We start from the raw sequence: 25,842 nt of genomic DNA, 5'->3' as shown, positions 1-25,842 counted from the left end.
ACGGGGCTTTCTGAGGATTACTAGAGTGCGCTAGCGACTGTGAAAGCCCTGCAGAGAGCCCTTCGAGGGAGAGGGAGAGATGGAGAGGGAGGGAGGACGCGTCGGGCGAGCGCGTTCAGTCGCGACGCAAGCTGATCAAGCCCCTGTCCTCGCTCTCTCGCCCTTCTCTTCTCCCTGCGCCCTGTGAGGACGTTCGGGAGCTTGTAGCATTGCTAGGACGCAGCTACGAGACCACCCAGTCGTGCCACCGCCGCACGAAGCGATGCGACCCTCCTCACCCTCGACCTTCCCAACCCCTTCTCCTCCTCCTTCACTCTCCCACTGCGCACCACAGACCCCGCACCTACTCCCTCTCCCTCCTTCTTCTGCGACTCTCACCCCTCGCACCCCGTCCAAGACTCTGCTGCCTCACAACCCTCTCATGGAACTCCTCCGGGTCAGTGTCGAGGTACCTGTTCTTGAACGACGAGAAGGACGCGCGCGGGTTGGCGCCCTCGCCCTCGTTATGGCCGTGGGAAGAGGACTGCCGAGTTGAGGGACGGGAGCGGTCGTAGAGGTCGAGGAGGGAGTCGTACTGCGAGGTCGAAGTCGAGGGGGCGCGATGCAAAGGCGAGTGGTGGCTGTCGTGGCGAGACTCGCGTACCGAGTCGGAATGGTGCGAGTCGTGCGACGACGAGTGAGACGAGTGCGCGGCGTGCGACGACGAGCCGTAGTCCTCCTTCTTCCGGTCCGTCACCCGCGTGCTTGGTCCCGGCGCATACGCGTCCTCCGAATCCGTCGAGATCTCCTCGAATCTCCTACTCCCGAAAGTCGAGATGGACGACGCGCGTTTCTTGCCCTTCGTCTGTGCCGAGGCCGACGAGGAAGAGTGCGAGTGCGAGTTCGAGTGCGTGGACGCAGGCCGCTGCCTCACCAACTCCATAGCCGCATCCGGATCGAAGTTGAAGCTACTCGGTCGCGAGGGAGCCGGGTGAAGCGACGTGCGCGAAGGGGTGGGGGGAAGCGACATGCGATGAGGTTGATCGCTCGACTCTTCCCCTCCGGGTCCGCCGTTGTGCTCGCTTGAAGTCGACTCCTTACGCCAGGTGTTGAGCTCGTCGCGGCTTGAGAAGTAGGCTTGGAGGGCGGTGAAGAGGCCGAGTAAGTCGGGAAACAGGGCGGTGAACTGCACTCAGAGTCTGTCAGCATGGTTGATGCGAGAGGGAGGGGAAGGGAACGCACCTGCTCGACTTGGCCAAAGGTGACAAAGTCCGAACCGCTGAGGAGGAACTTGTTGATCCCCTCGAGGTACATCCAGCAGTCCAAGATGAGCTGCTTGCCGTCCAATCGTCAGTTGAGCTGGCGGAGGAGCGCCGGGAGCTGACGCACCCAGAGAAAGAACAGCCCAACCGTCACTCCAATCGTGACTTTCCTCTCGAGCCTGCGGTGCTCCTTCCACGTCCGCTGCACGCCGGTCTTCCCGAAGTGTCGGTCCCAGACGTCGATGAGGCTGCCCACGCACACACTCGTCAGCGGGCCAGAGATGTGCGGAGGGATGGGACGCACTAGTCGCTACCGCCGATCTTGTTCTTCCCGAGGAAGATCCAGGCGTCGAAGAAAACCATCAGCCAGGCGATCACGCCGAGGATGCAGGCTGTTACGCGAGCACGTTAGCGAGACCGGTGGGAAGGACGGGGGAAGGACGCACTGGCGATGACGGGCGTGAGAGTTGGCTGGACGACGTCGTCGCAGTTCGATTGGGCATAGTCGATGTCGGCACGAGAAGCCCAGACGAATCCGACAGTCCAGAAGACCTGCCTCGCAGCGTTGGCGGCCTTTCCTTCGCACGACAAACTCGGTACGCACCATATTCACAAACCAAAACGTCAACACACACCAACTCCAAGTCTGGTGCTGCCTCTTGACGAGCCTGACTTCTGCTTCTCTCAGCTGGGCGCGGGTTACTCGGCGTGCGTCGCCTGTGAGACGGATGAGCATCTTCTCCATGTCGAGTTGGGAGCGACCGAGGCGCGCCCATTGAGGTGTGAGGATTGCGGGAGCCATGATGAAGATGACTTTGTGCGAGGAAGGGGTCAGGCGGCTGCTTCTGCGAGGACGAGGAAAGGAAAGGCGCGTACATGCGAGAGCCTGCGGCCACAGAAACTGAACCTGCCACTTCGCCATCCCTCCGTCCGACGCGCCCGCCCACACGCGGATTAACCCAGCGAAGATGAAGGCGTTCGCGAGCATGACCTGCATGACTGCGAGGCCCCAGACTTCGCCTGGTGCGAGGATGTAGGCGAGACTGGCGATGCCGTAGCTGATGATGGCCCAGACGGATTGGCCGAGTCCTGAAACCCATGTCTGCGCGACGGAAGGTATTCAGCAACTCTACGTCGTCGAGGAAAGGGGGTGGCCTTACGTTCGGGCAAAGGCCGCAGCACAAGTCGCTCGTCCCCGTCGCGCAGTACAAGTCGACGTCGGTGAACTTGCCCTTGCACAACTCGGGGAAGACATGCTTGTTCGCGGGCGTGAACCAGGAGATGGACGAGAGCGCGAGGCTCGCATAGTCGTCTCGGGAGGTCATGGGCGCCGTAGCGAGCGACCAAGCCGTCGAGACAAGGGAGACAAGCAGCAGCAAGGTGGGGAAGGAAGGAGAGAGGGCTGAAGCGAAAGATAGCGAGACTCCGCGGACCCTCCGGAGCGTACCCTTCCAACGGAAGTTCCTTATCGCTGGCTGAAGCCGGGCGTATTTTTCTGAACGTGCTCAAGCCTTATAAGCCACTGAAAGAGCGCATCCGGCGCTTGCTGGGAGCGGGAAATGTTGAAACTGATGAAGACGAGGAGGGGGACGGGGAGGGAGTGGAAGCGTCGTGAGGCGGGCTGGTCAAACTGCACGGATTCTTGAGGCCCATTGAAGCACCAACAAGCTGGTTTTCGCGAGCCAGCGTGAGGTGGACGAGGTCGAGAGGCGATCCCGCCTACACCTGCTCCCGCTAACATCGCTCAAGTGCACCTGTGAACGCTGCCAGATCCGCCAATCATGCCCACCAACCTCCCCATCGAGCTCGTCCGCCAGATCCTCGTCGCCCTTGGTCCCTGCTCTCTCAATCCCGACGACCGCCAAGATGCGACTCGAAGGACGCTGTACTGCTGCTGTCTGGCGTCGAAGGCGCTCAAAGCAGTCGCACAGCCTCTTTTGTACCAGGCGGTTGTCTTGCGAAGGCATACCACCGTCTACAAGTTCTCCTCAGCGCTTCACGCGAACCCGGAACTCCCGCTGCTCGTCCAGACCTACAAGATGCCTTCTTCCGAGATGTGGATCGAACAGAGCGGCTACGATACGGTGCGCAAGGTCGTGAGGAGCCTGGTCGAGCTGCGCAGGCTGTGGATGTCTGGCGCACACTCCGCTCATAGATATCCGAGTACTCGCTGGGCAGACTTTGCGGTGCTCTCCAGTACGTACGTCAAGCTTGTTTAGGCGGAGAACTATCTAACATCGGCTTGTCCGCAGACCTCAGCTCGTTGACCATGACGGCCGTCCGCCTCTCTTGCTCGCCGCCTCAACCCTTTCGCAACCTCGTCCAACTCGCCTTCGTGGGCATCTACGTCTCGAAGCAAGACATAAAGGCCGTCTTGGAGCCGGACGTTACACCTAACCTTCGTGCGGTGCATCTCGGCGCGCTGTACGATCCCGAGGCATACTTTAACGAGACCTTCCTCCCGATCTTTGCCTCGTCCTCCCTCAATCGGCTCGACATGCTGCAACTCAGTCCCGACTCGAACCTCCCACGCCTGCCATACATGTTCAAGCCCGACTTCCAGCTCAGAGACCTCGCCGTCCAATTCTACACAACTGGCGATCTTCCACCCCTGGACACACGCGCCTTACAGCACATCCTCTTGCTGTGGTCCTCGACGATTCCGTATCGTCAGAACATCAAGCCGTACCGCGCCCTCACCAACCTTCTGCGTGGCTTGCAGGCCGGTGAAACGGCCATCAGCCGGCACCTTCGCTCGATCTCGCTGCCGCTGCCGCTGCGACTGGGTCCTGGCGACGACGAGATGGAGGGAGGTGAGGTGGTCGCGGTGCAAGCGAAGGAGGAGCCGTCCCACGAACGGCCGGACCTCGCACAGGAGCCGGAACCTGTAGCCGACGACGGCGACGAGGCATGGGAGGACGAGGACGAGGACGAGGACGACGAGGAGGAGGCGAACTACAGCGGCTCGGGCGAAGAGACGGAGGAGGAGGTGCGTTACACCGCCGATCCGGACGAAGTGGGCCTCACCGGTCGCGAGAACTGGCTGCGTCCGCATCGCTCCTACGAACGGTCCACGTACCGCCCGTCGCCTCGTACGCGACGTCGAGTCCGCCAGGTCCTCGACTTTGCCGCCGCCCACAAGATCGACGTCGTCTGGCACAACTGGAATCCAAAAGCGTCCGACTCGATGGTGTGCGAGGACTTTTGGCAGTACGTGCGGGAGAAGAAGGCGGGAACGTGGCGAGGGTAGACTGCACTGGACAGACGGGCATTCCTCACTCTCGTCGCCCCCCCTTTCTTCGCTCGGCACGCCCCACTCTCCGGCGCCCCGCTCCTCTTCTTCCTTCTCTCGACACCCGCCCGCGCTACGATGCCCTACGACGCTCAGACTGGCTTGTACACGAGCAAGTTTGGCACGACTACGCTGCCCGACCGCGCCCTCACCATCTTCGACTTCCTCTTCGATCTCGAGACGCCCTTCTCGCGTGACCCCAAAGCCTTCAAGCGACCTGACCCTCGTGGGCGGCCGTGGATTCTCGATGCTCACTCGCCGCGCTCGTACACGTTCGAGCAGGCGAAGGAGCGGACGCTCGACCTCGCTCGCGCTTTCGCAGCTCGCGGCTTGAAGGAACACGACACCGTGCTGGTGTTCTCGCCGAACGATATGGACTACGGGCCATGTCTCTGGGCGACGTTCAGAGCGGGAGCGGTCGCGTCGTGCGCCAACCCGTCGTACACGGCCGACGAGCTCGCTCACCAGATCCGCACCGGTTCGTATCCCTCGGTCTTTTCCGCTCATTGTGGCGGCTGACCTTGACGATGCACAGTCGACAAGCCACACCCTGTCAAGCTGATCGTTGTCCACCCCGACGCGCTCGAAACGACCGTCCAGGCATGCGAGAAGTCCGGAGTTTCGAGCGAGATGATCGTCCTCATCCGGCCACCTAGTGCGTGCCGCTTCCTTCGCCTTGTATCGGAGCTGCCTCTGACGCAGACTACCAATAGCGAAAGCGCTCAGTCCGCCTGTCAACGCAAAGCCTCTCGCCGCCGGATTCCCTACCCTCGATGACCTCGTCAAGGGGGCACGCGACGAACCGCTACCGCCGAAGGTCACGCTCAAGCAGGAAGAGATGAAGACGAGGCTGGCGGTGCGTTAGCTCGCCGGGAGGACGCGGTGGAACCTGCTGACATCTTTGCCTCCTCGCTTTCATTCTCCGCTCCGCAACAGCTCCTCTCGTTCAGCTCCGGTACGACAGGCTTGCCGAAAGCCGTCAGGATCCCTCACTATGCCGTCATCACCAATGTCCTCCAAGCTTCGTCGCACTGGCAGCAGACCTTCCCGCTCCAGCCCTACGACCCGAAGGAGAAGAAGGGCGACGTTGTGATGGCATGTCTGCCTTTCTATCACATTTACGGTTTGGTCGTCATACTGCACGGCTCGCTGTACCAGGCGGCACCGATCGTCGTCATGCCGCGCTTCGACTTCCGCCAGTTCCTCCAAGCCATTCAGGACCATCGCATCACGACGCTCTTCCTCGTCCCGCCTCAACTCATCATGCTCGTCAAACAAGATATGGTTAAGGACTACGACTTGTCGAGCGTGAGGTTGGCGATGACCGGCGCCGCGCCGCTCACGAATGAGGTGCGTCCTCCGGCTCTTCACCACGCGTGTACTCGGCGTATGGGACCCTGTGCGCACTCGTGCATGCGTTGTGGTCGACGCTGACGCCCTTTCCCGCCTTGTCTTCAAACTCGTCCTCGCGTCCCTTTCACACAGATGGTCGCCGCCTTCCGTGCCAAGTATCCGCACGTCGGCGTCGGACAGGGCTACGGCATGGTATGTTAGGGTCAACGAGGTACTGAACGACTGGCACTTTGCTAATCTCTTTTCACCACCTCCCGCCTCTCTCCCATCCCCTCCGCCGTTCCTTCCTCTACTCCCCTCCCCTTCGCCCGCCTTTTCGTTATTACAGACGGAAACCTCGACCATCATATCGCTCCTCGACGCCAGCATGCCCGGCGGCTTCCCCGGCGAGTCAGCAGGGATGCTCGTCCCGAACATCGAGGCGAAAATCGTCTCGCCCGAGGGCAAGGCGCTCCCGCCTGGTGAGATTGGCGAGCTGTGGTCGCGTGGACCTTCGAACATGCTTGGATGTGCGTTTAATCTCCCTCGTTGCGCGGTGGAGAGGGCGAAGGAGAGCGACCTGACCTTCCTAACTTCGCCTCTTCCCTGCTCCGCATCCTTTCTTTCGCCCGTCCCTGCCGCTTCAACTCGCGACTTGCGCATTGTCCACACCTTCCGTATCGCCCGCCGCTCAGACCTCGACAACGAGAAGGCAACTCGCGAAACCCTTGATTCGGAAGGCTTTGTCCACACCGGCGACGAAGGCTACATCACCAAGGACGGCCTGCTCGTCATCGTCGACCGCATCAAGGAGCTCATCAAGGTCTCGGGCTTCCAGGTTGCCCCGGCGGAGCTGGAGGGACACTTGCTTGGACATGAGGACGTGCAGGACTGCTGTGTGATTGGGATCCCGGACGAGAAGCGCGGCGAGGCGCCGAAGGGCGAGTCTCGCTCCCTTCCTCTCGCTAGTCGCACAGCTTCGACAGTTGAGGGTCTGACTGACTCGACCGCGCGCAGCCTACATCACCCTCACGCCCGCCGCCCAATCGCGCCTCAAGTCCGAAGGCGAGGACAAGATCGTTTCGAGCATCAAGAAGTGGGTGACGGATCACAAGATCAAGTACAAGGCGCTCGCCGAGGTCGAGTTCATCGACGCTATTCCGAAGAACCCGAGCGGCAAGCTGCTCCGCAAGGATTGTGCGTTCCTTCTCTTGTGCGCGTCTTCAAGTCCCTAGAACGAATTTGGCAATGTGCTGCGACGTATCGGTACTTGCACAAACGAAGGCGGCGGCTGGGCGGACACCCTTCGAGCAAACGCTGACATCCGCTCTTTCACTCCTCCTCTCGCGCAGTGCGCGCTCGTCACGCCCGGACGGTCAAGTCGAGGTCGGCGAAGCTGTAGGATTGTATGCTCAAAACAAGCGGTTGTATCGGCATTGCTCGGGACTTCCGCCGCTCGTTCTCGGTTGAAGCTCTCTGCTGGCGAGATCTGGAGACGGCTTACAAAGCGACTGTATTTATTGCTCCTCGCCGCCATCCGCTCGCAGCGCGTTACGGAGGACCGCCCGCCCCTGCGGATCCTTCCACAGCCGAGTAAGCACGAGTCCGACTACCCGCTGTCTCGCCTCTTGCCGCTTTGTTCCTTCAGCCGTGACGAGCGTCTCTCCCTCGATCTGGAGCCAGATTGCCCATCTGCCGCCTAGCTGAGTCTCGAGCCAGCCGATCCCGGATGCGGTTTCGAAGAAAGGAGGCGAGGGGAGGGAGCTGCTGCGAAGCGTGGTGGTCGATCGGTCTGTTTGAGCGGCAGAGACTATTTAAGCAAGATGTGTCGTACAGCTGCAAGGGTTGCATCGGACGGAAAACGCACCTGGTGTAGGCTCGGTGGGCGAAAGGAGCGGAACGAAGTTGGCTGTCCGCAAGCGTCGCTCACGGATCTCAGCCGCCGCTTCAACGAGTCCAACCGCGCACTGTGGGCTGAGCAAATCGCGAAAGAAGGCCTCGACGCTGCGCAACTTGGCTTCGCTGAGCGGAAAGTGACAAGCAGCAGCGAGGTACGCCTCGAGGCTGTCGGCGAGGATCTTCTGGTGCGTGACGGCGAGGCGGTGCGGTGCGTCGTTGGGATTGTGCTCGAGTACTCGGCCAAAACCGTATGCCCAGGCGAGGTGCGAGAGAGTCCGGTGCGAGACGACGAGGCATCGCAAAGCCTGCGCAAAGTCCGGTGAGCTTCGAGCGGGACGTAGTGCGTACGCGACCCACGCTGAGGTCTCCTGATGCCGCAGTCGGGAACTGGCGAGCCAATTCGACGCTGGCGAACCAGCACAAGACCGTATCGCCCTCCCATTCGAGACGGCGGTTGCTACGCAGATCAGCGGCTTCGCGGACAACCGGGCCGGGGTCGTTAGACTCTGGAATGCTCGACTTGTGCCGCAGGGCGTGCGCGAAGAGTTTCTGATCATCGACGGCGGGGAGCGTAGGGAGACGGTCGCGGCGGAAGGCGAGGACGGGCGGGTCCCAGTGAGCGGGCGGCGGGTCTTCGCAGCGGTGAAGGAGCCTGAGTGACATTGAGCGAGCGTGCGAAGCAAGCGCAAGGCGAGCGAAGCGATGTAAGCGGGCGAGAGGTGAGAAGAGGAGAAAGGAGAGAAGGGCGATGCGGGATTCCTGACTGTGCCCGGGACTCTCTCCAAGAAGCGAACTGAGGTGGAAGGAAGCTAGAGTTACATGCAGTGATCAGGCGGGCAAATGGGAAGAAGACAAGGAAGATCCGAAGACGAAGGGACGGAATGAAGTGCCTCCGGGCACTGCAACAACACGCGCGGCGATTTACTTGGAATCGCGCTGGTAAAGGGCAATAAGCATCGCCTGTGCATGTAGAAGCGTTAGCGAGGCGTCCGGAGTCATCTGGAGGCGCCTGAAGGCGTCTGGAGGCGATTGGAGCAGAACTCGGCGAGTTCCGCTCAGACCGACCTGCAAGCGCCTCCACGGCCTTGAAAGAGTGAAAGCGAACGCACGTGGTCACGCTCGTACGGCTCAAGCGTCAACTGCTCCCTGGGCTTGAATCCCTCACTCTGCAACTTCTTGACCTCGGCGGCAAAGACGGCTTCCGCCGGCGCAGTCGAGTCGATGCAAGACGCCTTGATCGAGATGACGGCGTGTCCTCCCCGCTTGAGGAAGTGGTGGGCGTTGAGAGCGACGATACGCGCTTGGTCGGGCTGAGCAACGTCGGCGAAGACGACGTCGACCATCGAGAGGAGCATGCGGTACTTGTTGGGGTGACGGGCGTCCTCGACGATGGCTGTGGGGGCACGGGTGAGCGTGGAACAGGACGAGAAGAGGGAAGAGAACGAACGGATGACGTTGGTGCGCTTCTTGGCCATGTTGACGAGGTCACGACCAGAGCGGTGAGAGAACTCGACAGCGTAGACGGTGCCCTCCTGTAAAGCGTAGAAAAAGGCACGTCAGTTCTGCGATGATCACGAGAACGATGCGGCGCCAACTCACCGGACCGACGACATCGGCGACGTGCGAGACGGACGTTCCGCTGGCGGCACCGAGGTAGAGGACCTTCTTGCCGGGGCCGATGTGGATGTCGTCCAAACCACCGAGGATACCAGCCGCCAACTTGGAGCGGAACGGGTTCCAAACGCGGTACTCGACCTTCTCGGCAGGCAAGTTGGGGTCGGCATTGGGCTGCTCGATCGAGATGCGCTTCTCGCCGTAGACCGACTCGCCGGGGACGAGGTTGCGCGTGACGAGGAGGTGCTCCTTGCCCTTTGCGACGAACACTCCCGGGTGACGGTGAGGCTCGAGGATCACCTTGGCGCCGCCCTTGGCGCCAACACCGCCCTTGCCGCCGCGGGCACCGCCACGACCACCACGTCCGCCGGCACCGCCGCGACCGCCACCGCGAGGAGCACCGCCGCGTCCTCCGCCTGGAGTCGGGCGAAGCGAGATCAGGAAAGCTTTGGGGAGAGAGGACAAGGGCGAGTACGCACCACGTCCGCCGCCGCGAGCACCACCGCGTCCTCCAGCAGCACCGCCGCGTGCCGAGAATCCACCACCACGTCCGCCGCCTGCACGAAACGGAGCGAACCGAGATGCAAGGCGTCAGTATGCGTCCTCTACTCCCCTTCAGCCACGCGCAGCAGGCTAGCAGTCCACCAGTCTGCCACGTGATCGAAAGTAGAGCGCAGACGCACCACGGCCACCAGCTCCTCCGCCTCGTCCACCGCGAGCACCGAATCCACCGCCGCGTCCGCCACGACCACCGGGAGCGTCTGTTCGGATTTCGACAAATGGAGAGAAGTGAAGACGCAGTCGGGATGTAAGAGGGCGGATCAAGGAGGGAGAGGGGACGTCGGGGCGAGTGTATGGAGGCGAGGAGGAGGAGAGGGAGTGAGGCGACGCGGCAACAGGTCGATAGGGGTTGGGAATTCGGCGGCGGGTCGAAAGGAGTATTTGGACGAGTGTAAGTGCATCACATCGAATCCAGCGGGCGTGCGCGGGCGAGGTGATGAAGGCGGAGTGGCACGGCGAGATGGCGAGGCAGAGAGGGAGAACGAGGCAACCGGTGAGCGTCGTTCGTTCGCTGGGCGGGTTCTAGAGAGTTTACTGACTGAATGCCATGCTGTCTGGGTTAGTCCTGGTGCGTGGGAGCGAGGGCGAGAGCAACGACGGACGCAGGGAGTTGGGAGCGAGCTCGACCTCCTGCACTCATCTCGACTTAGCTCGTTCTCTCGCTAGACTGCACCAGACTATCGACCAGACTCGCTAGGGCACCCTCACGACCACGCCATTCCAACTCGCGCGCAACGAGCTGCTCTCCTCGTCGACTTCCACCTCCCCACTCCTCCTTATCACCTCGCACGCTCTCACGCTCGTACTCGCACTTGGACACGCTTAGAGCCAGGTCAACCACGGCCGAGATGTCCGAATTCGACGCCGCCAACCCGCCGAGCGACAACGGCTCGTCTTCGACCCTCCCTCCGTCGGACTACCCCTCAACCCCCTCCTTCACTCCGACCCCTCGCTTCCTGACCGCCCTCTCCTCCTTCCACGCCATGCACACGCGAGACCCCTCCCACCCTTCTTCCTTGTCCTACCACACTGCCCTCGAAGCCTTTGTGCGGAACTTGTCTTCCCGCTCGACCGACGAGCGCTTGAACAAGGGACCGGGAGAAGCACTGTTGCTCGCGGCGAATTGTCAGCATGTCAGGAGGTGGGAGAAACCGAGGAGTAGCTATCCTGAGGGTTTGAGCGGGTACAAGAGCTGGAGGGTGCGCCGCGCTTGTTCCCTCGCAACTCGCTCGACTTGCGCTTCACCATCTCTGCTCGGGCGCTGACGCCCGCTCTTGCTTCCACCTGTTTCTCGCTCTGCTTTCTCTCGGCTCAGACGGCTCTGAATCGCTTCCACGCCTCGATAGCCCGCTCCGTCCTCGAACAATCAGGCTACCTACCCGACTCGCCCGCCGACGCCGCTTTGATCCAGCGCGTCGAGGACTTGCTGATGAAGAACGGGTTGGCAAGGCCGCCTTTGCCGGAGAGGGACGTGGATTTGAGAGGTGAGTAGTCGAGTTTCCTGTGCAGGGGATGCCTCTCGACTAGGAGGCTTCGCTGCTTCGTGGTTACGTCGCGGCTCTCACTGACTTTGAGCCGACGAAATGCGTGTGCAGACCCCGAATTGCAGCTCTTCGAAGACGCCATCTGCCTCACGTTCCTCCGAACCGAATTCACCTCCTTCGCCTCGTCCTTCCAACAACCCCCTCCCACATCCTCCGACAAACCCCCTCTCTCTCCCGACGACCGCCGCGCAAAGCTCGTCCGCATCGTCGCCAAAACCTGGGCAAAGATGACGCACAACGGGCGTCAAGTCGCGGTTGAACAGCTTGTTGGAGGGCTGAGTGAGGAGTTGAAGGCGGTTGTGCTGGATGCGGTTAGTCAGGAGGGGCAGGGGAGTGCTAAGTGAGTGAGGAGGAGTGGTTAGGAGGTGGAAGTGGACGAGTTGAGTGAGGATGTCCGTGCTGAGCGGGGCGGTGAAGGCGACGATGGCGAATCGGCGGTTTGCGCGGGTTGTGCGGGCTTGTTGTTGCGGTAGAATACTTCGTTAGCAGTAGAAATAGAGTACAATGACCCACAGCAACTCGAACGAGCTCGACACCCTTCCCTCGTCTCCTCATCGCGCTTCTCCCGCTTCCTCACTCGCTCCTCGCTCTCACACGCTCGTGCTGGGCTGTACGCTGATCAGGATGTCGGACTCTGAAGCTGGATCGTCTGCAAGCGGGTCGCGCTCCCCCTCGCCCGCCCCTCACCCTCCCACCACCGCCGCCTCCTCCTCATCAGCTCAACCGGTCGCCTCGTCCTCCAAAGCCCTCCCGCTCCTCTCAACCGAGCCCACCTCCTCCACAACCTTCTCAGACCTCGGTCTCCTCCCCGAACTCTGCACAGCCTGCACCCAACTCGGCTTCAAACAGCCGTCCGAGATCCAGCGCGAATGTATCCCCTTCGCGCTCGAGGGAAGGGACATTATCGGTTTGGCGCAGACGGGATCGGGAAAGACGGCGGCGTTCGCGTTGCCTATATTGCATGCGTTGTGGCAGGATCCGCAGGGGTTGTTTGCGGTTGTCCTCGCGCCGACTCGGTGCGTTTCGACGTTTCCTTCAGCTTTCGATTCTCCCGGGCGTCGAAGCTGATCGTAAGCTTCGACGTGATGCACAGCGAGCTGGCCTACCAGATCGCCGACCAATTCACCGCCCTCGGATCCGGCATCGGCGTCCGCGTCGCCACCATCGTCGGCGGGATGGACACGATGGCTCAACAGGTCGCGCTCGCCAAGAAGCCGCACATCGTTGTTGCGACGCCCGGAAGGTTGCAGGATCATCTGGAGAATACGAAGGGTTTCAGTTTGAGGAATCTGAAGTATTTGGTGAGTCGGCGGTTTCTGGCTGGTTGCTCTTCGAAGCTGGAGTTAGGCTCGAGGAGCTAAAACCACTTGAACCCGAAACTCACGTTCCCATGTTCGCAGGTCATGGACGAGGCGGACCGACTGCTTGACCTGGACTTCGGACCCGTCATCGACAAGATCCTCAAGGTCATCCCTCGCGAAGGCCGACGGACGTACCTTTTCTCCGCGACGATGACCACCAAGGTCGCCAAGCTCCAGCGCGCCTCCCTCCGCGACCCAGTCAAGCTCGAAGTCTCGAGCAAATACCAAACCGTCTCGACCCTCCTCCAATACTACCTCCTCGTCCCGCTCAAACACAAGGACCTCCACCTCGTCCACCTCCTCCACACCCTCTCAGGCTTGACAGCCATGGTCTTTGTCCGAACAGTCGTCGACGCTCAACGCCTCTCGATCCTCCTTCGCCTCCTCTCCTTCCCCGCTATCCCCCTCCACGGCCAACTCTCGCAATCCGCACGTCTAGGCGCATTGAACAAGTTCAAGTCCGGAGGGAAGACGATCATGATCGCTACGGACGTCGCCTCGCGTGGACTCGACATCCCATCTGTCGACCTCGTCGTCAACTACGATTTGCCCACCAACTCGAAGGACTACATTCACCGCGTTGGACGAACTGCGCGTGCAGGAAGGTCCGGAAAGAGCGTGACGCTCGTGACGCAATACGACGTCGAGTTGTTCCAGCGAATCGAGGGTGCGTCTCCCTCGTCCCCTTCCTCTCATTCTCGCCAACGAGCTGACGGTGTGTATCCCGCAGGCGTCATCGGCAAAAAGATGGACGAGTACCCCCTCGGCGCATCAGGCAAACAAGAAGCCCTTCTCCTCTCTGAACGAGTCGGCGAAGCCCAGCGCGAGGCCATCAAGGAGGTCAAGGAGTTCCAGATGGGTCTTGGGGGTGCCAAGGGGAAGGGAAAGCGGAGGAGGGATGAGGACGAGAGGGATAGGGATGATGATGAGCGCGAGGCGGGGATGCCGGTCAAGAGGGGCGGGGGTCGAGGCGGGAGAGGAGGTGGTAGGGGCGGGAAGCGCGGGAGGAGGTAGACGTTCCGGCGCTTGCGTGGTCGGCGTGACATACGAGCCGTTCGTCCATCTCATGAGGGCTCTCCGTACCGGCTCCGCAACGCTCTCCTGTCCTTTCGTTTGCGAGACCTCGTTCAAATCTCGTGAGAACGAACCCTTCGCTCAGTGAGCATAGCAACGAGCGTGCATTGGCGGATACGTCAAGTCCCTACCCCGCTCCTCCCTCTCCCGCCACCTCAAACGCTCCACCGAAACCCAATGACCCGCGATCAACCCACCTCGTCAACAGATCCGTCGCAGGGCCGCCAGAGTCGGACGACGAAGGCGTGTTGGCGGCCGCGAAGGCTTGGTAGGGGAAGGTAGAGGCGGAGGGATCGGCTTGACCGCCGGCTGGGGAGGGCATGTTGTAAGGCAGGCCGGCGAAGGAGGTCTCGCCGTACGCGGTGGAGTTGCCGGGATGAGCGGTCGAAGCGGGCGAGACGACCATTGGGAACGACGAGCTCGTTGCAGCTTGCTTCGCAGGCGGAGGCGGAAGCGTCGCAGGTTGCGGAGCGAGGCCCTGGCCAGGCTGCTGCGAATGCTCGCCGTACCCGACTGCGCCCTCGATGGGCATCGGCACGGGCAGCCCGCCCTCTGGCCCTCCCCATCCCTCGAGCGGCGTCCAGGTACCCTTCGATCCCGCCGCTGGTCCGACGAGACCAAGCGAGACGAGCAAGTCGGATTGGTCCCACGAGCCAAAGTCAAGGATGGTCGAAGGGTTCGCGGACGGGCCGAGGTCGTTCGAGTACGAGAGGAAGGCTTGGAAGGGTTCTGCGATAGGTGCGGGTGCGGGAAGGGCGGGAGGCGGAGGCTGGATGGATGTTGTAGGGTGAACGCCGCGCAACAAGCCAAGTTCGCGCTTGTGACCGTCCACTTTGGCGGCCAACTCGACCCAACTCTTCTGCGCGACGGGGAAGACCTTGGCGAGTTCCGCGTACGCTCGGAGGACGGTGTCGTGATGATGTGGAGCGTAGTCGGACTGGTCGAACAGCGTTTCGGAAAAGAGGTGCAGGACGATGTCGATGCTGGGAATCGAGCGGTAGAGGGTGAAGGTGGAGCGGTATCGACCTAGGACGTGGTTGAGGAGGCCGAGAGAGCGTGGGATGGGGTCGACTGCAACGCTGGCGAAGGAACTGGGAAAGCAAGATGCCTCGTCAGCGCGGGTCCAGCGAAACGAGCGAGAGCAGTACCCACGGATGAGGCCTCAGCTTGAGATGCAGCGCCGCCGCAACAAGATGCATCTCAACGATCCACCTCGCCCTCTCGCGCACCAACTCGACCCCGCCTCTCGCGTCCCCGAGCCTGAGATCCATCTCCAACTGCTCCTCCCACGCCCCCAAACTCGCCACAAGCTCTGCACGCTCCGCCTCACCCGCTGGCAATCCCTGACCGTTCCCTCTGCGCGGACAGACGTTCCACCGCAGGACGTTGAGGGCGATAGCGCAAAGCGAGGCGAGTCGAGCGAAAGTCACGAGCGAGTTGTTCCGCACGGCGGTGACGGGTCCGCCGTCTGCCCCGTCGCTGGCGGAATCCGCATCGCCCCATTCTGCACGCAACTCGGCAGCAGACTTGTCGCTCCGCCACAAATCCCAGTTGATCGCTTCATCGTCGACTGGAGGAATCGGGACGTCGTAGTCTTCGAGGACTGTGAGGGGCGGTCGACCTAGGCGGAGAGAGAGGAGGACGTGGATGATGAGGATTGAGTGGAAGGTCTTGAGTTTGTAGGAGGAGGGATCGGGTGCGAGGGCGGTGGAGAGGTGGAGAGACTGGGAGAGGGCGAGCGAGAGGGCGAGGGCTGCAGGAAGGCAGTTTTTTTCAGCTAGCAGCCCTGGTTGACGAGACGGAAGGCACGCGCACCGCTCATCATCCAAGCCCGATCAAGCTGTCCCGCTCCCCAATCAACCAGCGCAAGAATCGCCGCACTCTGCAAATTCTCCACACTCAGACCGCCCGATCCGTCGAGAAAGACGTCTCGCACGAGATGCGTTCGCGCAGCGCAGGCGTAACTCTCGGGAGCGCTTGGAGGGAGGGAGGAGGCGAAAGGCGATGAGGGAGAGATGTAAGAGGAAGCGAGGGCGAAGACGGCGTAGTAGAGCGAGGGCGGGATGAGCGATGCGGATGACGTTGATGGCTGAGAGGCGGGAAGGTGAGCCGACCAGCGAAGGAAGCGGGACTTGTCCTGCGAGAAATTATGGCTGAGTTAGCTGGGTCAGGTGTGCGAAAGAGGCTTCCTCGGACTCACCAGCATCGGCAAGACAGGTTGCACAACCTGGTTGAAGTACAATTCGAGCAGCGCAGACCTCGCAACGCCATCTGGTAGCACCGGGTCGTCCATCGCCAGGACCTCTCGACCCTTGCCCTTTCCTCCGCCGCCAGCGAACGCAGACGCAGCCGCCGCCTCCGGAACCGCCGCATCAGCGAGCGTCTGTAGTGCGAGCGGGAAATTCGATGGACCGGCGTGTGCGGCATACGAGAACGGGTCGGGCAGTTCGGGCGGTTGAGGGAATGCCGGAGGGTATGGGAAGCCCGCGACTGGTGGGAGAGGCAGGCTGGCGGCAGGAGAAGGGTATTTGATGCTCGCAAGGGAAGGAGCGAGGTCTTCATCCTTTGCTGCTGAAGACGACTCCCTCTTGCCCTGCTTTGCGGCTTCGCGAGCGGAAATGGGGGGCGGGAGGACCGAGTCGAGAAGTTCGGCGATCCGTGAGGACGTGTACCGCTGCTGATTCTGCGCCGCGAGGGCGGCGGAAGAAACGGAGGAGGAGGTCGAGGCGGCGGGAGAATCGTCTCCAGGCGTCGATGATGAGGGACTCGTTGCTCCTCCTTGCGCTTGCGCGATGAAGTGCGAGACGTGCGCTTCAAGGTTCGGAACGGCGGCAAGGAGGTAGCCCTGCGAAGCAGAGTCAGCTCAGCCGCAACCTCACGTGAAGAGTCTCAGACGCACCATCAACCGTTCGAACACCGCACACTTCTCCTCCAGCGTTCGCGCCCGTCCTGCCTGAGGCCCACGCTTCTTCGCTGGTCGCGAGTACGTGCATTGGTCCGCTTGGCCTGCTTCGGTGCAGATCACGCAAGGCGAGTCGATGGCTGCGCGAGGATAGGAGTCGCACTTGATTCGCTTGCGGCGGCACCTGTAGGTCCGACCGCGGGTAAGTCTGTCTGCATCGGAGAAGCAAGCTAGATTGAGGAAAAGGACGCACTGGTCGCAGGCTCGCGTAACCCTCCGCTTCTTCTGCGGCTGGCCATCGCCGTCGCTCTCCATTCTGCGAATCTGCGAGCCGCCGTGACGTCGTCAGCCCATTGTGACCTTTGGACACTCCGTGCACCGTCCACATCGAGAACGAAGCTGCGCGAGGGAGGGTAGGAACGCACCTGGACCGACTACAGCTAGCGCAAGCGACTTGCGTTCCGTGAAGGCGGTCGGCGCCGAGTCTCCTGCTTCTCCAGCACTTGTGCACCGTGCCTCGAAAGTCCTCGAGCAGTGGACGCGCTGTACGAGGTCGGAAGTTGACACGGGAGGTGAGGGGTTCTACCGCCACGAGCAGACCGTGCGGGCGCGTCGGAGCTGAACGAGCACGATACAGAGGCTCTGCTAGAGTTGTAGCGAGTCGCGTCTGCCCCGCTGAGCGTGTGTGAGCGGGTGTTGGCGGTGTGGGGCGAAGTCGAGGGGGCCCTTGAACGATGAGAGCGGCTTGCTCTTCATCACCTCGCTCGACAACGCTCTCAAGACTGCTGGCGCTGTTTGCAGACCGCTCTGAGGCATGATGGACCCCGGGCTATCCAACCAGCGCTTTTCCGCTTCGACTCCAACACCTGCAGCGACCGCGACCGGAACCCGTCCTCGACTCGCTTCGTCGCATGCCATGCGGCCGCCGCTGTACGACCCGAACGCTACAATCGTGCTCATTGGCATGCGTGAGTCGGGCGGACTTCGCAGGGTGACTTGGAGCGGGAGAAATGGGTTGGAAAGTGGTTCTCGACGAGTACCTGCGGCTGGCGAAGGCTCAGGAGGGCACCATCCGACTTGAAATTGGTGGAGTTCTTTGAGCAACGACGGATGGCGGGGCAGGCTGGCGAACCGACGAAAGTAGCTCGGCGCTTCTCTCTCCCGAACTGGGAAACCAATCCTCTTCCTTCCCGCCGCTCGTACTAACTCTCTCGCTCTCTACTCTCCAGGCGGCGTCGGCAAGACGACCCTCGGCCTCATTGCAGCGACCTCTCTCCGCCGGTCCTTCATTGACGCCGACTCAGCCTTCCAAACCCTCCACGGACCCATCTCGCAATTCGTCACGACTCACGGCTGGTCCGCCTTCCGGGACGCCGAGACAGTTATCCTGAAGCGGCTGTTGGAGGAGCATCCGCGAGGCTACGTGATTGCGTGCGGAGGAGGGGTCGTCGAGAGGGAGGAGAATCGGAATTTGCTGCAGCGGTTCAGGGAGGGTGGTGGGCCGATTGTGCATGTTGTGCGGGACAAGGAGGAAACGGTGCGGTACTTGGTCGACGAGCAAGCGAGGTGAGTCGGCGGACGCTTCTTCCGTTTTAGCGCGCTCACCTTCTCCTGTCGCAGACCTTCCTGGGGCGAGGAGATCCGCTCTGTTTGGGCCCGCCGAACGCCCTACTTCGAGTCCCTCTGCACGCACACCATCGTCTCCCTGACCGCCTACCCGCCCCCACCCTCGCCACAATTCCTCATGAAGCACGTCGAAACCGCCTTCGTCCGCCTCCTCCGCTCCATCTTCGGGTTCGCCTCGTCGCACGTCCCGCTCGTCGCTGGTCCGCGTCCTTCGCCCGTCACTGGGCCGAGTTCAGGCGAGTACGGAGGGTACGGAGCGTGCGAGTCTGAGTTGGGTCGAGGAGCGAAGGGCTCGAGAACGAGTTTCGTCGCGCTCAACTTTCCCGACTTGCGGGTCGTCAGTGCAGAGACGATTCGGAAAGTCGCGGGCGGCGTTGACGTGATCGAGATGCGAGTCGACACGCTCGTCGAAGTCGAGACGGTCCCTCCCTTCTCCCGCCTCGGGTCGCCTGCGAACGGCGATGGTTCAGCCGCTCCAACACCTCGACGCCGCCGCTATCCATCTCCCCACTTCGTCGCCATCTGTTTCGGCCACCTCAGACGCTGCTCGCCCCTCCCGGTCCTCTACACCGTCCGGACCGAAAAACAAGGCGGCGCCTTCCCCGACCCATACACCGACAATCCCGACCTCTTCACCGACTACCTCGCGCTCGTCGAGCTCGGATTCAAGCTTGGCGCGGAATATGTCGACCTTGAACTTGCGCTTCCGGACGAGGAGATCCAGCGGTTCCTTGCGCTGCGAGGAGCGGCGACGCAAGTCCTTGGAGCGGATCATGACAGGAAGGGAGAGTGGAGGTGGAATTCGCAGGAGGTGCTGGACAAGTACCTTCGCGCGACTCGACTCGGTTGCGACGTGATCAAGCTCGTCTCGACGCCTACGACATTCAACTCCAACCTCGAGCTGCTCAAGTTTCGCGCGAAGGTCGACGCACTCATTTCGGAGGAGACGGGCGCGGATCGGCCTGTCCCGCTCCTCGCCATCAACCTCGGCAAGGGGGGCCAGATCTCACGCTATCTCAATCCGGTTCTCACGCCCGTCACGCACCCTCTCCTCCCCGGCGTCGCAGCGCCAGGCCAACTCACCTTCGCGCAAACTCAACAAGCGCTCTACCTCTCCGGTCTTACGCTCGAGAAGACCTTCTTCGTCTCGTCCGCCTCGGTCGCAGAGACGTTCTCACGCGAGGCGCACACCCTCGGCCTCCCTTACAACTTCCTCGTCGAAGACCGGCTGTCAATGCGCGTGTCCGAACCAAACTTTGGCGGCGCCTACCTCGGCGCACCGTCGTCCCCTCTCCCCGTCTCGTCCATCTCAGCACCCGACGAGGTCCTCCTGCCCGCCGCGTCGACTGGCTGGGCAGACCTCTGCGTCCCAGCCTGCAGCGAGCCAAACTCGTACGACGTCCCGCCCACCTCGCTCGGCTACTACAAGCACACGAACGTCCGCGTACTCGCTCTCGCCGAGGTCATCACGCAGCACCTCTCGCCTATCAACGCAGTCGGGACGCACACGTGTGCTTTGCTTGTCGGACTTGCGAAGAAGGATCGGAGCGAGGTGGTCGAGGCGTTGAGGATGGTCGGTGCGCGGTGGGTGTTTTTGCTGGCGTGCGAGGCAGACGAAGGGGATGCAGCGGGCAGTAGCGCAGCGACGCCCTCTCGCCCAGCTTCGCCTCGCTCGCCTTCCCGGCCGTCCACTCCGTCTGGTGCGCACCCGCCGACATCCTCCCTTCCGTACCCTCAGCACGCTCCCCTCCAGCTCCTCCCAATCCCCTCATTCTCCGCCCCTCTCCTCTACTCCAAACGCCCCCCAACAATCATCGTCTCATCCGACGACCTCCTCGTCCCCCGCACCTCCGCCTCACCCGCCTCTTCTCCCAGCCCCTTCCCCGAAAGCCTCTTCTCCTCGCCAACAGGCGGATGCGCACTCGACCTCTCCTTTACTACTGGTACGCGGCGCGGGTTGCTCGCGAATGCTATTGAGGCGAAAAGGGCGAGGGCCAGAGGCGCGCAGGTGAATGGGAAGACGGGGCATGTGGTTGTGGATGGGTGGCAGGTGTTGGGCGTCAAGGACGTGCAGAGCGAGTGTGAGAGACAGGCTTTCCGGGCGTTGACGGGCAGGAGGATGGGCTGAGGGCTTCGCGCGAGTACTGTAGAACTGGCTGTGCCGACTGTTGTTGTATCGCTTTTCTCTCGACCGTCCTCGCGTAAGTATGAGGAAAGTGAAGCAACAAGTGAGGAATACAAGCGACAGCCGGTACGGAAAGAGGGGAGAAGGTGAGTCTACGAGCGCCCGACAGCCGCCGCTTCCGCTCGCAGCGCCTCGAATCCGCCCGCCTTGGCGATCCTGCACGAGAGAGATCGTCAGTCTGAAGCTCAGAAGGACCGCAACGACAGCTGGGCGCACATCCGCTTGAGCTCGCCGGGCGTCTTCTGCCACACGTTCGCCTTCCTGTCCCGCGCCATCTTGCCGATGTCCTCGTCGTACTTGGCTACGAGCGAGACGAGCCAGTCGTGCTCAAATTCGGAGGTGTGCCGGATGACCTTGGTCTTGTGCGAAGCGCGTTCCTCCAGTGCTGCGAGCGAACGCGCAATCAGTCGGGCAATCCAGGCGAAAAGGGGTGGAAGCGGACGCACCCCGCACAATGTCCGTCTTCGCCTCGACTTCCAGCGGCGCGCCAAAGATCGGAATGCCCTGCTTGCTCTTCTTGCTGACGCCCTCCAAACTGCCATGTTCCTGCTGGAGCGCCCGCTGCGCATCCCAGTCCTTCAAAGGCGGTCCCCAAGGCTGCTTCTCCTCTTCCTCCTCGTCCTCCGACTCTCCCTCGTCCTCTTCGTCCGAGTCTGTGCCTGTCCGTGAAGGCTCAACAACCTTCTCCTCGATCTCCTCTCCGTTCTCGCCTCCAACGATGATCTTGACCACATTCCCCTTCTCATCCCTGATGATCCGCGCCATACCAGGCTTGAGCGGCGCATCCTCCTTCGCTTTGCCCTTCCCCTTGTCCGCCTTCACCGTCTCCTCCTCTTCCTCGTCGTCCTCGTCCATCTCCGTATCATCCTCGAGAGATCGCTCGAGGTCTTCGAGGGTGTCGGGTGTCGCGGCGGAGATGGCGAAGGGCGTCACGTTAGGGTCCGCTTCGAGACCGCCTGCTTGGCGAGGGTTCAAAGAGGGGAGGAGACCAAGTGCGGCGTAGCTGCGACATGAGAGCGGTCAGCGGGCCCAACTGAGAGGAAATCGTGAGTTGACGCACTTCTGCCGGACAGTCTTCCTGCAAGCATTAAAGAGCGGGTCAGCACATCCTCCTCGACATCCCACGGACGCGTCCAACGCACTTCCTGTCCCAACCCTTGACAAGCAACTCCGGTCCCTTGATCGTGACTTTCTTCTGGTTCTTCAGCGACCGCTTCGAAGCCGAAGCTGCTCCATGCAGCGAGTTAGCGAGCCGTGAGAGCGCACGTTGATGAGATGAAGAGACGGACCTTTGGCGATCCCTGAGCGGGCTTTGCGGCGTTGGCGCGGGTTGACCATGATTCCAGTGAGCTGTAGCGAGGGTTCTAGCACACGAACGAGCCAGTCAAGCGAGGTTGAGCGTACAGCGCGAGTCGAAGCTCGGATGCGGCGGTGCTCTCAAGTCGACCTCGCCCAAACACCTCGCAAGTGTCGCCTGGACATGCTCCATAGCCTTGCGATGCAATAACATATACCTACGTCGGCCGCGAATAATTCAGCGGCACAGTCCTCCTCCAGACCTCCCTCACCAGCCTGTCCTGCGCCTGCCTGCCCGTCTCGTCTTCCGTGTCTGCACACGCTCGCACAGCGAGATAGAGGCGTCCGCCGAGGTCAGCGTCGGGGATGGGGGCGGTCGGGTCGGAGAGGCATTGCGGAGGAGGGGCGGAGGGGACGACACGGCCGCCTGCTTCGGTGATGAGGACGATGCCGGCGCAGACATCCTGTTGTGAACAAGATGTGAGTGTCACTCACGAGACCTTCTAGGCGCGAAAGAGCGATTGGGGCTCGCTCTTTCTCTGCCGACGGCAACGCGAAAAGCCTCACCCATTCCCAGCATCTGCGAGCGTAAAGCAATGTCAGCTTGGCAAACTACCGCACAATTGGTTCGGCAGCAGCGCATGCGAGTCGCGCTGTTGCACGAGAACAGACGAGCGCCAGGAAGCCGGACTCACCCTCCCTCCCAGAAGATATCAACCGCGCCCGTCGCAACATACACACAATCGAGCGTCGCGCTCCCCAGACTCCTGACCCCATGCACCATCCCACCCTTCCCTCCACGTCCTCCAATCTCCGCCGCCATATTATGGAACGAAGTAACCTTGCGCGAGAGGTTCGATTCAGGCGTATCGAGGCGCGCTTTGCCCCATTCTGAGAGGTAGAGACAGCCTTTTGGAGCGTCGGAGGGGAGCGGTTGAGGTGGGAGGTAGGGGAGCGGCATGGCGTGTTGCCAGGGTTGAGGCTTGAGAGAGGGGTTTGAAGGGATGGCGGAGGTCGAGGCGGGAGGAGAGAGGATGGACGGGTCGTAGGGGAATTGAATGGGGGTGGACCAGGCGCCGAGCCCTTTGGCGGCCGAGAAGAGCGTCCCGGAGGCGTTCGTGAGGTGCAGTCCGCCGAGGATGGGGGCGAAGATGGCGCCGACGACCGGTACTTTGCTGTGAGGGGGACAGCATCAGCACTTGGGTGACTGTATGGCGACGGACGGGCGCGCACTTGACGCAGAAGCCGATTGAAACGCAGCATGTCGGAAAGAGGTGAACAAAGTTGACAGTCTGCGAGTCCGAACGTGATCAGGAGCATCCTCTCAATAGACGAGAGCCGACATACGCCGTCTAGTGGATCGATGATCCATGTAGGGTCCTGCGAGGCGACCAAGAGAGATCAGCGAACGGAAGAAATGAGCGGAAAGGATCGCGGCACTCACATCGTCTAGCAGGAAGCGCTTCTCCTCGCCAGCCGAGTAGCTCTCCTCTCCTATGATCCTGCAGAGTACAGCTTGTCAGCGAAGTAGATCAGCAGAGCAAGCGAGCGCAACGCACTTGTGATCCGGATACCGTTCCTTGATCAGCCCGGTGATCATCTGCTCCGAGTGCGTATCCGCCTTCGTGACGATATCCGCCGCATTCTCCTTGATCTGTATCGAGTCGTCCAGCGACGTGCTAGCCCCGCCGGCTTGCGTGCGGAGGAGCGCCTGGTCCCGCAGGTACGAGCCCGCGAGGATGGCTGCCTCGGCTGCAAATCGGTGCAGTTCCGCCACGTCTAGGTTTCCGTGCATACTTGTCGACATCTGGCGTCTCGGCGGCCTTCACGGGCGGTGTGTGTTGGAGAGAGAGTCGGACGAGGTTGTGGGGAGATGAAGCGGTGTCGAGAGATGCTGGCGGCGTGGACCGGCGTTCCAAGCAGTCGCTAGTCTAGCAGAGTCTGTAACTGAGTCTATGGGCGCAAGCAGATCCCGTCAAGCGGTCGACAGCGAGGTGTAGAGGGACGACCCTCGTGGACACCCTCCCTTCGACTTCGACTCGTCACCACAAACGCTCGCATCGCTTCTGGTGTGCATACTACAGTCTCGATAGCTCCTGATAATCCCTGTGCGACCCCTGTGACGACTCCAACTCCTTCTCGCTGACGAACCCTCTGCGCTCAACCTTCTCCCGGTCTGCCTCCGCCTCTTTCTCCCCGTCCATTCGCCCTTCTCACCCCGCTCCTGCACCCGCTCGACCCCGCTCGACCCTCACAGCAACTCCTGCTATCTGCCAGTACCGTCCCGCGGCTCGCACAGACTCTCGCATCGCTTATTGTGCGTTCTCCGCTTCCTCGTCTCCCTCCGGACGTCTCTGGCCCACTCAGCGCCGGGGTGCGGGCCGCGTGCATGAAGCGCAAGCGAACAACGCCTCCCAAACCGCGCGCTAATACCGCACACGCCTCCCGCAGAACCATGTCCCCCTTCGCCCTCGAGTCCGCCCGCGCCGAAGGGCCCAAAACCTCCCGTCTCTTCGGCTACCCCTTGCACGGAACCTACGCTCCCTTCCTCCACAACACCATCACTCGCCTCGCGAACGTCCCGCGGAAATACTACAAGATGGAGTCGACTGACATGGACGAGTTCTTGGCGTATGTGAGGAGCGAGGAGTGCTGTGGGAGCGCAGTGACCATGTGCGTTTACTCCGCTCTTGAGGAGTGGTTCTCGCTGATGGAGGAGCGCGTTGCAGGCCCCACAAGGTCGCTATCTGCCAGCACCTCGACGACTTGACCGAAGACGGGCGCAACATCGGCGCCTGCAACACCGTCATCATCCGCAAGGGTCCAAACGGGGAGCGCAAGCTCGTTGGACACAACACCGAGTGAGTGCGCACGCTCGAAGCGCGAAGAGTCTGAGCTGACTGTCCGCGGTTGCACAGCTCGGTGGGCGTGCGAGAGAGTCTGCTGAGGGCGGACGACTCGCATGTCAAGTCCGGCAAGGTCCGACCAGGCGCAGTCCTTGGAGCAGGCGGAGCGTGCCGGTGCGTCCCGATTCACGACCATCCAGGTCTCCCGCTGACCGCTCGACGACTCGCAGCGCCGCCGTCTACGCCCTCGACCAATGGCTCAACTGTTCGCCCATCTACGTTGTCAACCGCGACGATGCAGAGGTCGAGCAGTTCATCTCGGACTTCAAGAAGAACGCGACGGGCAAGTTTAACCCGAAGCTTGTGCATGTCAAGACTGTTGAGGAGGCGCAGAAGCTGGAGGCGCCAGGTGCGCTTGTCTCTTGCCGCCGGGGAATGATCAGAAGGTTGATAGAGACTCGAGCAGCGTACATCGTCTCGGCTGTTCCCGCTTTCCCGCCTACAACGCCCGAAGAGAAGCGGGCTCGCGCAGTTTCCGAGTGCCTCTTGTGCGCGCGGTCTCCTGCTCGTCTCCGCTCGTCACTGACATGTTGAGCATGCAGCAACAAGCCGGAGAAGGGCGTCATTCTGGAGATGTGGGTCGTCCTCGTCCGGCTGCCGCAGCCCCCACACTGACTCTTCCGCTTCGCAGGTGCTACCACCCGGACATCTGGACTCCTCTCGCACAGATCGGTGAGCACACTTCTTCCCTCTGCGCTTCTGCTTGTCTGACCAGCGTTCGTCACCTCGAAGCGCAAGACGCCGGCTGGAAAGTCGTGACTGGAGAGCAAGCCATGATGTGCGTCCCCTTCCTCCCTTCCCCCCACTCTCATCGCTCACCGACTGCCTCAACAGCTGGCAAGGAATCGAGCAGCAACTTCTCTGGCTCGGATGCGACGAGGCGGACCTCCCGATCCAGGAGATTCTCGACACGGTTGCGAAGCAGGTCGCGAGCGATAAGCAGACTGGGTCGGAGCCGCCGTTCGAGTAGAGTGGAGTCGGAATGAGTGAGTGTATTGCAGTACTTGAG

At 61.8% G+C, this 25,842-nt stretch overlaps 12 protein-coding genes across 12 annotated transcripts; 6 read left to right on the top strand and 6 right to left on the bottom strand.

Moving 5' to 3' along the window:
- Positions 1–343: 343 nt before the first annotated feature.
- RHTO_01780 (uncharacterized protein) lies at positions 344–2,566 on the bottom strand (the record flags this gene model as incomplete). The annotated part of the gene is made up of 8 exons (XM_016415459.1): positions 344–1,165; positions 1,222–1,311; positions 1,369–1,489; positions 1,546–1,633; positions 1,688–1,793; positions 1,846–2,054; positions 2,118–2,343; positions 2,402–2,566. The coding sequence occupies 8 exons, from the start codon at positions 2,564–2,566 to the stop codon at positions 344–346; spliced, it is 1,827 nt and encodes a 608-aa protein (XP_016272433.1).
- A 456-nt stretch (positions 2,567–3,022) lies between these two features.
- On the top strand, positions 3,023–4,491 carry RHTO_01779 (uncharacterized protein; the record flags this gene model as incomplete). Its single annotated transcript, XM_016415458.1, has 2 exons — positions 3,023–3,437; positions 3,494–4,491. 2 exons carry the CDS (start codon positions 3,023–3,025, stop codon positions 4,489–4,491), a joined length of 1,413 nt encoding a protein of 470 aa, XP_016272432.1.
- A 120-nt stretch (positions 4,492–4,611) lies between these two features.
- Positions 4,612–7,267, top strand: RHTO_01778 (5-coumarate-CoA ligase; the record flags this gene model as incomplete). The annotated part of the gene is made up of 9 exons (XM_016415457.1): positions 4,612–5,011; positions 5,069–5,188; positions 5,247–5,389; positions 5,470–5,883; positions 6,019–6,078; positions 6,215–6,395; positions 6,561–6,833; positions 6,883–7,062; positions 7,218–7,267. 9 exons carry the CDS (start codon positions 4,612–4,614, stop codon positions 7,265–7,267), a joined length of 1,821 nt encoding a protein of 606 aa, XP_016272431.1.
- Positions 7,268–7,382: 115 nt separating this feature from the next.
- Positions 7,383–8,427, bottom strand: RHTO_01777 (ribonuclease III; the record flags this gene model as incomplete). Its single annotated transcript, XM_016415456.1, has 3 exons — positions 7,383–7,675; positions 7,733–8,069; positions 8,122–8,427. The coding sequence occupies 3 exons, from the start codon at positions 8,425–8,427 to the stop codon at positions 7,383–7,385; spliced, it is 936 nt and encodes a 311-aa protein (XP_016272430.1).
- Positions 8,428–8,685: 258 nt separating this feature from the next.
- RHTO_01776 (rRNA 2'-O-methyltransferase fibrillarin) lies at positions 8,686–10,488 on the bottom strand (the record flags this gene model as incomplete). The annotated part of the gene is made up of 7 exons (XM_016415455.1): positions 8,686–8,724; positions 8,874–9,157; positions 9,212–9,296; positions 9,364–9,794; positions 9,858–9,935; positions 10,062–10,139; positions 10,479–10,488. 7 exons carry the CDS (start codon positions 10,486–10,488, stop codon positions 8,686–8,688), a joined length of 1,005 nt encoding a protein of 334 aa, XP_016272429.1.
- A 299-nt stretch (positions 10,489–10,787) lies between these two features.
- RHTO_01775 (glutamyl-trna synthetase) lies at positions 10,788–11,827 on the top strand (the record flags this gene model as incomplete). The annotated part of the gene is made up of 3 exons (XM_016415454.1): positions 10,788–11,138; positions 11,255–11,423; positions 11,535–11,827. 3 exons carry the CDS (start codon positions 10,788–10,790, stop codon positions 11,825–11,827), a joined length of 813 nt encoding a protein of 270 aa, XP_016272428.1.
- A 280-nt stretch (positions 11,828–12,107) lies between these two features.
- Positions 12,108–13,858, top strand: RHTO_01774 (ATP-dependent rrna helicase rrp3; the record flags this gene model as incomplete). Its single annotated transcript, XM_016415453.1, has 4 exons — positions 12,108–12,499; positions 12,577–12,784; positions 12,884–13,511; positions 13,575–13,858. The coding sequence occupies 4 exons, from the start codon at positions 12,108–12,110 to the stop codon at positions 13,856–13,858; spliced, it is 1,512 nt and encodes a 503-aa protein (XP_016272427.1).
- A 187-nt stretch (positions 13,859–14,045) lies between these two features.
- RHTO_01773 (C6 transcription factor) lies at positions 14,046–17,135 on the bottom strand (the record flags this gene model as incomplete). Its single annotated transcript, XM_016415452.1, has 6 exons — positions 14,046–15,009; positions 15,071–15,671; positions 15,734–16,055; positions 16,119–16,763; positions 16,818–17,004; positions 17,074–17,135. The coding sequence occupies 6 exons, from the start codon at positions 17,133–17,135 to the stop codon at positions 14,046–14,048; spliced, it is 2,781 nt and encodes a 926-aa protein (XP_016272426.1).
- Positions 17,136–17,637: 502 nt separating this feature from the next.
- On the top strand, positions 17,638–20,574 carry RHTO_01772 (shikimate kinase; the record flags this gene model as incomplete). The annotated part of the gene is made up of 3 exons (XM_016415451.1): positions 17,638–17,788; positions 18,050–18,386; positions 18,441–20,574. 3 exons carry the CDS (start codon positions 17,638–17,640, stop codon positions 20,572–20,574), a joined length of 2,622 nt encoding a protein of 873 aa, XP_016272425.1.
- Positions 20,575–20,723: 149 nt separating this feature from the next.
- RHTO_01771 (ribosome biogenesis protein Nop16) lies at positions 20,724–21,969 on the bottom strand (the record flags this gene model as incomplete). Its single annotated transcript, XM_016415450.1, has 6 exons — positions 20,724–20,787; positions 20,848–21,016; positions 21,078–21,634; positions 21,692–21,709; positions 21,774–21,858; positions 21,921–21,969. 6 exons carry the CDS (start codon positions 21,967–21,969, stop codon positions 20,724–20,726), a joined length of 942 nt encoding a protein of 313 aa, XP_016272424.1.
- A 176-nt stretch (positions 21,970–22,145) lies between these two features.
- Positions 22,146–23,734, bottom strand: RHTO_01770 (myo-inositol-1(or 4)-monophosphatase; the record flags this gene model as incomplete). The annotated part of the gene is made up of 7 exons (XM_016415449.1): positions 22,146–22,391; positions 22,495–22,507; positions 22,623–23,102; positions 23,161–23,219; positions 23,275–23,307; positions 23,372–23,429; positions 23,487–23,734. The coding sequence occupies 7 exons, from the start codon at positions 23,732–23,734 to the stop codon at positions 22,146–22,148; spliced, it is 1,137 nt and encodes a 378-aa protein (XP_016272423.1).
- A 648-nt stretch (positions 23,735–24,382) lies between these two features.
- RHTO_01769 (shikimate 5-dehydrogenase) lies at positions 24,383–25,803 on the top strand (the record flags this gene model as incomplete). Its single annotated transcript, XM_016415448.1, has 9 exons — positions 24,383–24,600; positions 24,657–24,788; positions 24,846–24,947; positions 25,004–25,182; positions 25,240–25,321; positions 25,376–25,408; positions 25,465–25,505; positions 25,566–25,611; positions 25,668–25,803. The coding sequence occupies 9 exons, from the start codon at positions 24,383–24,385 to the stop codon at positions 25,801–25,803; spliced, it is 969 nt and encodes a 322-aa protein (XP_016272422.1).
- Between the last annotated feature and the right edge of the window lie 39 nt (positions 25,804–25,842).

Source organism: Rhodotorula toruloides (genome assembly GCF_000320785.1).
Source record: "Rhodotorula toruloides NP11 unplaced genomic scaffold Scaffold15, whole genome shotgun sequence".
Taxonomy (NCBI): Eukaryota; Fungi; Basidiomycota; class Microbotryomycetes; order Sporidiobolales; family Sporidiobolaceae; genus Rhodotorula; species Rhodotorula toruloides.
Note: the sequence above shows the minus strand (reverse complement) of the source record. Positions and strands in the feature narration are given on the sequence as shown.